Source organism: Nerophis lumbriciformis, linkage group LG01, assembly GCF_033978685.3.
Source record: "Nerophis lumbriciformis linkage group LG01, RoL_Nlum_v2.1, whole genome shotgun sequence".
Classification (NCBI taxonomy): Eukaryota; Metazoa; Chordata; class Actinopteri; order Syngnathiformes; family Syngnathidae; genus Nerophis; species Nerophis lumbriciformis.
Genome location: NC_084548.2, coordinates 43290230 through 43298401, shown reverse-complemented (window position 1 = coordinate 43298401; position 8172 = coordinate 43290230). Strand labels below are relative to the sequence as shown.

The 8172-nt window shown below is 40.2% G+C and overlaps 1 protein-coding gene across 4 annotated transcripts in view; it reads right to left on the bottom strand.

Annotated features, from left to right (window-relative positions):
- Positions 1-3673: 3673 nt before the first annotated feature.
- Positions 3674-8172, bottom strand: part of agap2 (ArfGAP with GTPase domain, ankyrin repeat and PH domain 2) — a 65319-nt gene continuing 60820 nt past the window's right edge. For all 4 annotated transcript variants that reach the window (XM_061982492.1, XM_061982469.1, XM_061982478.1 and 1 more), the window contains one exon: positions 3674-4857. In XM_061982492.1, coding sequence (XP_061838476.1) covers positions 4654-4857 — 204 coding nt within the window. In that variant the 3' untranslated portion in view covers positions 3674-4653. The remainder of the gene's footprint in view (positions 4858-8172) is intronic.

The following is an 8172-nucleotide window of genomic DNA, read 5'->3' as shown; positions in this document are numbered from 1 at the left end:
ATTAGAACATTTCAGCTTTTCTTATTACATACCGACTGTTTTTTTTCTCATGTAAGAATAGAATAAAAAATATATCATTAATACAATTGTGTACATACATTACCTAGTGTGCCAAACATTCTGCCTGTACGGAAATATTAATGTTCAGTTACACATTTAACAGTGTTGATTATGGTTGTTGTGTTTTTTCCAAATCATTCCTATATTAGTATTTTTTTAAATGGTTTTTATTAACCACCTAAACTTGGTTTATTTTTTGATAATATAACATTTTTATTTTGAGAGCTTCTAATATTTTAGATCAGGTGTGTTTAAACTTTTTCCACCAAAAGACGCTGACTAAAAAAGTCCAAAATAATAAAAACAAATATATATATTTAAAGACAAAACTTTGTAATATAGGTGACTAAGTAAATTGTTATTAAATATTAGTTGAACGATTTCAGCTTTTTCTAATTACATCCTAAGTTTTTTTTCTTTTTACTGTTGGTTTTTAGATAGATGTGATATTATTTGAAAATACACAACTTTGGAGGAGGCATTCGACCGTGTCCCTCCGGAAGTCCTTTGGGGAGTGTTCAGAGAGTATGGGGAGTCTATGGGGAGAGTATGGACTGTCTGTATCAATCCAATCCAATCCACTTTATTTATATAGCACATTTAAACAACAAAATGTTTCCAAAGTGCTGCACATAGGGCCGACCACAGAGAAGGCCCTGTCTCCCCTGGTTTTAAGTCTTGTCTTGGCATACTTGCCAACCCTCCCGGATTTTCCGGGAGACTCCCGAAATTCAGCGCCTCTCCCGAAAACCTCCCGGGACAAATTTTCTCCCGAAAATCTCCTGAAATTCAGGCGGAGCTGGAGGCCACGCCCCCTCCAGTTCCATGCGGACCTGAGTGACGTGTTGACAGCCTGTTCACACGTCCACTTTCTCACAATATAAACAGCTAATGATGGAGGGCGAGTTCTTGGTTTCTTATGTGGGTTTATTGTTAGGCAGTTTCATTAACGTCCTCCCAGCGCGGTAACAACACACAACAGCAGTCATGTTTTTGTCTACCGTAAAGCAGTTTGTCTGCCGTAAACAGCAATGTTGTGACACTCTTAAACAGGACAATACTGCCATCTACTGTACATGCATATGTGACCCACCCATAATGTGTCACATTTTTGTGTTGATTTATTTATTTTATTTTGTGGTTTGAATTCGTTTTTGGAGCTGTCATAACACATTTATCAGTATTCACATTGGTCAGTAAGGGGCAGTAGGGCGTTTCTTCCCAATTGAATGCTATCACCTGCAGACCGGAAGTGTCTTGTCATTCTGATAAGAGCGACCAGTCTGTGAACAATTGAAACGTCCTGTGTGCTTTTTCCTCCTGTATAACAGGTTAGTTTTGGTGAATCAACTCACTGAATAATATCCATGTGATCTTTATAAGTTTAAGTACACATTCTGATGGTGGAGTCTAACTCTAAAGTGTTTGTGAGTTGTAGTTTGTATTTGGGAATGAATCCAGTGCACAGCTGCAGTAATCAATACAAAAAGGCGACGTGAGTGCGCAATGTTTATATAGGAACTTCTGATCCTAACTCAGACTCCCAAATTAGAGCTCCCGTTTTCTTATTGATTTTATAATGTATATTTGTATAATGTGTGTGTTCTGAAATAGTGACAGAGAATAGAACAAGGATGGACAATTCAACCCTTAACTATATATATATATGTAATAAAATATATATATAGCTAGAATTCACTGAAAGTCAAGTATTTCCTATATATATATATATCTTAACCACGCCCCCAGCCACGCCCCCACCCCACCCCCGACCACGCCCCCACCTCCCGAAATCGGAGGTCTCAAGGTTGGCAAGTATGTGTCTTGGGCACCACGAGCTGGAGCTGGCTCTCGGACCTCAGACCGCGCGCAGGATGGAGGTTTGAATGAGGTCCGAGATAAAATGAGGTGCCAGTCCATATAAAGTTTTGAAAACAAACAGCAAGGTTTTAAAATCAATTCTAAGATGAACAGGGAGCCAGTGCCAGTGTATGATCAGTGTCAGAGCTTGGTCCGCATTGGCCGGCAGTAAGTCGAACCCGTTTCCAGTGAGGGTTGGACTCCGCCAAGGCTGCCCTTTGTCACCGATTCTGTTCATAACTTTTATGGACAGAATTTCTAGGCGCAGTCAAGGCGTTGAGGAGATCCGGTTTGGTGGCTGCAGGTCTCTGCTTTTTGCAGATGATGTTGTCCTGATGGCTTCATCTGGCCAGGATCTTCAACACTCACTGGATCGGTGAAGCGACTGGGATGAGTATCAGCACCTCCAAGTCCGAGTCAATGGTTCTCACCCGGAAAAGGGTGGAGTGCTATCTCCTTCAAATACCTCGGAGTCTTGTTCATGAGTGAGGGAAGGGTGGATGGTGAGATCGACACGCGGATCGGTGCAGCATTTGCAGTAATGCGGACGCTGTATCGATCTGTTGTGGTAAAGAAGGAGCTGAGCTACGTTCCTATCCTCACCCATGGTCATGAGCTTTGGGTTATGACTGAAAGGACAAGATCACGGGTACAAGCGGCCGAAATGTGTTTCCTCCGTCGGGTGGTGGGGCTCTCCCTTAGAGATAGGGTAAGAAGTTTTGTCATTTGTGAGGAGTTCAAAGTAAAGCCGCTGTTCCTCCACATCAAGAGAAGCCAGATGAGGTGGTTCGTTGGGGAGGTGTTTAGGGCACGTCTGTCCGGTAGGGAAGACCCAGGACATGTTGGGGAGATTATGTTACCTCGCTGGCTTGGGAATGCCTCGGGATCCCCCGGGAAGAGCTGGACAAAGTGGCTGGGGAGAGGGAAGTCTGGGCTTCTCTGCTTAGGCTGCTGCCCCCGCGACCCGAACTCAGATGAGCGGAAGAAAAGGGATGGATGGAAAATTGAACTACACATACATCAATAAATGATAAATCATACTTATAATGTATATTCATTAAGGATGTAAGGACATGAAAATTTCATATCACAGTTATTGTGACCTAAATTATCGCAGTTCTCATTATCATCGTGGTATTGATGACTTTGCTCAAAAAGTACTTGTTCTAAGAGAGCATGGCTTGTAGGTTAAATATGCACAATTCAATAATTAATGTTTTCACGTAAGTTTAGATTGGGGTATGTAATTTCTTAATGGGGAAGTACGTTAATGTCATTTGTACTAATGTTAGCATTTATGTTAGCGAACTAGCGCTATCAATCACAGTTTTTTTGGTAGTTTGAATTTAAAACGGTAATACTAACCGTCGGAAGTTCGGAGATCATTAATTGGAGATCATTAATTCTCTTATATATATACTTATAATATACAGCTTGATATTTTTGAATTTGCTGACAACATGAATAATTATTCATTTATTTTTCTAAATATAAAATGTCATGTTGCTGCTGTGTTATTTTTGAGTGTGGTAAAAACAATTTTCCAATCCCAGATCTTTTTTTTAGCAATCCTTTTGTTTTGTAATGTTGTTGTCAAATGTTCACGACTTTACTCCATTAGAATCTTTTCTGTGTTGTGCCTTTTGGCTTCTTTCTTGTCACAATGAGGTAATCTTTAATATGTGTTCAGGTCAAAGATATAACAATGTATTGTAACAACAAAGACAAACTCAAATAATTTGTCAAAACAGTATTAATTTAAAAAAAAAAAGTTTATTTAATACTGTTAACCATTTGTTGAAGCTCACGAAGGATCTCACAACCCATAAAGTGTCCGAAATAACAATTCTTCATTCATCACAGTAAACTCATGGAACAGACCTTTACACAACAGTAATAGGATATCAATCATGAAATATAGTTTCCTCATCTTCAGTCATTTTGGTTATCCCAAAGGACAAACTGACACAGTTGATTACATAACAGCATCTGTTATGTAATCAACATGTGTTATCATGACATGTTGGAGAATAAGAAAATGATAAAAAGACAATGAAAAAACAAACTTAAAAGGCAATTTTTTTTAAACAGCCTTTTAAGAAATCATTTACAAAACTGATTTTTTTTTTCACTGTGTCTTGGTTACAGAGTTGATTATATCGGTTCATTTACAGGATATTAACGCGCCATGTAAGAGAAACCAGCATCGACATAATATTTCATGTTCCAAACTTTGCCATCTTCTCGCCTTGTGACAATGACTTTTGCTGGCTGACTCTTGGAACAAAAACAGACCTTTGAAGTGAGGCAACAGGCACACACAAGAAGACTTGTTGTAGCTCTGTGACTTATTTGTCAAGTTGGTCGGATTTCAACAAATGCCAACAGAAGTCTCGGTTGGCTAATTTCGCTCTCTCACACAGCCCGCCGTTTTATTGCACTTGTTCTGGAGGAAGTCAAACACAAGCAGATCAACGGCTACAAAGATTCTACTTAAGTCGTTTGGGAATGAGGTCAACGACTACACAATATTTCAGCAATATATGCCATCAACGAATGGAATGAATATTGCTTTAAGTGCTTTGATATGTTGCTTAGTCTTCTTGAAACACATTTTATAGTCAATTTATTGTTTAACCATTTTCTCCTACAGCCCACTCCAAAAGGTGCCTCCTTTGGAAGCTTTTGGAACTACTTCATCACCGTGATGTAAATAGGTGTCTTTGTCCCAGGCTACGACACGGGCTTCCTTGAGTTGGTACGGCCCAAGCTGTCGGTGCTGGAACGGCGGGAGAGCACCGGTGTGGCAGTGGCAGGAGAGGTCTCAGAGCAGCCATGTTGGAGTAAAATATCAATGCAGCCTTTACTGCCGCTTTTTCTGGCCAGCATTATGGCCGTCTGGCCCTGGGTGTCCCTCGCTTTCACGTCGATTCCGTACTGCAGGGGGACAAAGTGGTCACTGATCAACAAGGAGGAAACTTTCAAAGAAACCTGATCTGACCCTTAACCTTAGTCAGCTTGCATCTACATTTCTTTATGTGACAAAAATGTATCATTTTGTTTGAATTTAAGAACGATTATTTAAGTAGTTCTCTGACGTCAGATAGCTGAGCCATTTTGGATAAAATATCAAGGCCCTGATCTATTAAAGGTTTGCGTGTATCAAAACAAGTGTAAACTTGATAGTGACACGTCTGTCTTCGTGTATATGGACATCTACACCTCCCGCTGCCTCAACAGAGCCAGTGCCATCATCAAGGACATCACCCACCCTGGCTCTGACCTGTTCCACTTGCTGCCCTCTGGGAAGCGCTACAGGTGCATTAAAGCCAAGACAAACAGGCTAAAGAACAGCTTCTTCCCCAGGGCCACAACCACCCTGAACGGACTGCCCCATTGTCCCTCATAACTGCCTTGTCTTCGGTGCAATAACCCATTCCACCAACCACCCTGTTTTTTTTCATGTGGATATTCATGTATATATTCATTTCACCCACTGTATAGAGTGTACAGGGTCACATTTGTGGGCCACAACTTTCTTTGCACTTCTATATTTTTTATATTTTTATATATTTACACATTGTTTTCTTGCATGCACACATCGCACTGTATGGAAAGGCCTCAATCTCGTTAACCTGCGTAATGACAATAAAGCTGATTCTGATTCTGATTCTGATTCTGATTCTGTCTTCGTGTATATGAAATATAGTAGTAGGAGGAGATATAAACATAATCATTTAGCCCTCTCAATGTAATTTATTAGGACTAAAACTGTTCTGCGGCCACTGTTTTGCGTCTGTACTTAGAACGAGGTTATTCGGACATCTACCTCATTAATGAGTTTTAAATCAAATTTTAAGACATATGTTTACTTATTGGCTTTTAAACCAGCATGAGAGTTGTGTGATCTTAGTCTATCTTAGTTTATTTTCGTTTCTTTTTTAGTTAAATGTTTCCTATACTAGATTGTCCTGAGTCTATCCTAATTTTAAATGTGTAAGTGTGTGGGCAGCACTTTGTGAAACTTCTATTGTTTTTTTAAATGTTCGATATAAATAAAATGGATTGGACTGGATTGGATTGGAATGTGCTTGCAAACTGGCACAGTTATGCACAAATGGCTGTAACGCGGGAAACGATCACGCCACAAAGACAGACGATGGCTAGAGAGGATATTCCATCTGTGTGCGTGTTTATTCAGCAAAATCATTTTATAATTTTATAGCTGCTGGATAATTTAAGGGTTAAGGTCCATCCATCCATCCATTTCCTACCGCTTATTCCCTTCGGGGTCACGGGGGGCGCTGGAGCCTATCTCAGCTACAATCGGGCGAAAGGCGGGGTACACCCTGGACAAGTCGCCACCTCATCGCAGGGCCAACACAGATAGACAGACAACATTCACACTCACATTCACACACTAGGGCCAATTTAGTGTTTCCAATCAACTTATCCCCAGGTGCATGTCTTTGGAAGTGGGAGGAAGCCGGAGTACCCGGAGGGAACCCACGCAGTCACGGGGAGGACATGCAAACTCCACACAGAAAGATCTGAAGAACTGTCACTTTGTAAAAGTAGTGTAATGTAGTGTTTAAATCTGTGTCAACATATTTACTGTATCTCACATTTCAGAAATTATTTATACTGCATTTGGACAATATTATATATGGTGAATAAAAGGTATGTATAACTGAGTAGTCAGTGTAAAGCTAATAGCTCAGGGGTGTGCAAACTTTTTCCACAGTTTCCATAAAATAATGCAGGAGGCCACTTTGATACATTTTGATATATATCAAATATAAACAAATTTGATGCAGTACATGCTAAGCTATTTGAAAAAAAAAAAACAATTGTTATCTTAGCTTTTGTGTATGAGTGATAAAGCATATAGTTGTCCATCCATTCATTTTGTACCGCGTGTCCATCTCGGGGTAACGGGGGGTGCTGGAGCCTATCTCAGCTGCATTCAGGCGGAAGGCGGGGTACACCCTGGACAAGTCGCCACCTCATCGCAGAGCATATAGTTGTGTTATATCTAATAATGGGATAGGCTCCAGCCACCCCCGCGACCCCGAGATGGACAAGCGGTAGAAAATGGATGGATGGACAGTGCTAGCTTCACTTAAGAATGCTCCACCTTAATGCTTTGAGACAAGAGCTGTCTCAGTTAATTGTTATGCTTTAAGTTACAAGCAAACATTTGAGTTACAAGCTTCCTTACCATTAGTTGGCATACCCAATGTCACAGTGAACCCTGTAAGATCCGTCCAAAACATCTGGTCTTACTCTCTAGATTTAGCTTTTTAGCAAGAGATCGACATAACTTTGTTTTTCGAAGCATGGAAAGGAAGAAAGTTAGTGTGAAGGACAGTGCTGGGAAGATGAAGTGGATGATATTCATTGAATTATAGAAATAAATCATCAAAGACATGACCGAGCGTGTAGTCAACCTGGTGAAGCAGTTGGAGTGTATTATTGCTATTCTGCACCACAGTGAAGCAGAATGAGTCCAACACCAGCCAAGAATATAATAATATAACATTGAAATAGTATCTAAACGGCAGACACGTATCCATGAAAATATGGAGAAGCTGCTGATGGTGTGTTTGACGGCAAAGCAGCTGACAGAAGTCCACTCTCCAAGCTAAATGCTGCACATTTTCATTGCATTACTTCATAAAACTAAAGTAGTTGTTTGGAGTATATTATACATACTAAACAGTATATGGATTTTTCTTTTTCTTTTGAAAAGACATGTTAGTATTTGAGCTGTTTTCAATGGATTTCAATTGGGTTCAATCGGCGATGTTGATTTGAGATACAAATGTTTTGAGTTAGGAGCTCTGTCATATAATCAAATAAGCTCGTATGTTAAGGTACTACTGGACAGTAAAACCTCATTATTAACAAATTTAATACATTTTCAGAACATGTTGAGGGCCAATTAAATATTAGCTGCAGGCCACAATTAGCCCACGGGCAGTACTTAGATCGCCTTGTTTTAGCTTCTAGCAATATAGATCTACTAATCACTCAACACATAGTCATTATTGTCCAAATAACTGGCAGCACAAGTGAGTACAAAGATAATCGCCTTCCTTACAGTCAAGCATGGTGGTGGTCGCGTCATTTGTCTGGGATTATAGGAGTGCTGATGGCACTGGGGAGCTGTGGTTTATTGCGGAAAACACTAATTCCAACATGTATTGTGACATTGTGAAGCAGACGATGATCCCCTCGCTTTGGAAACTG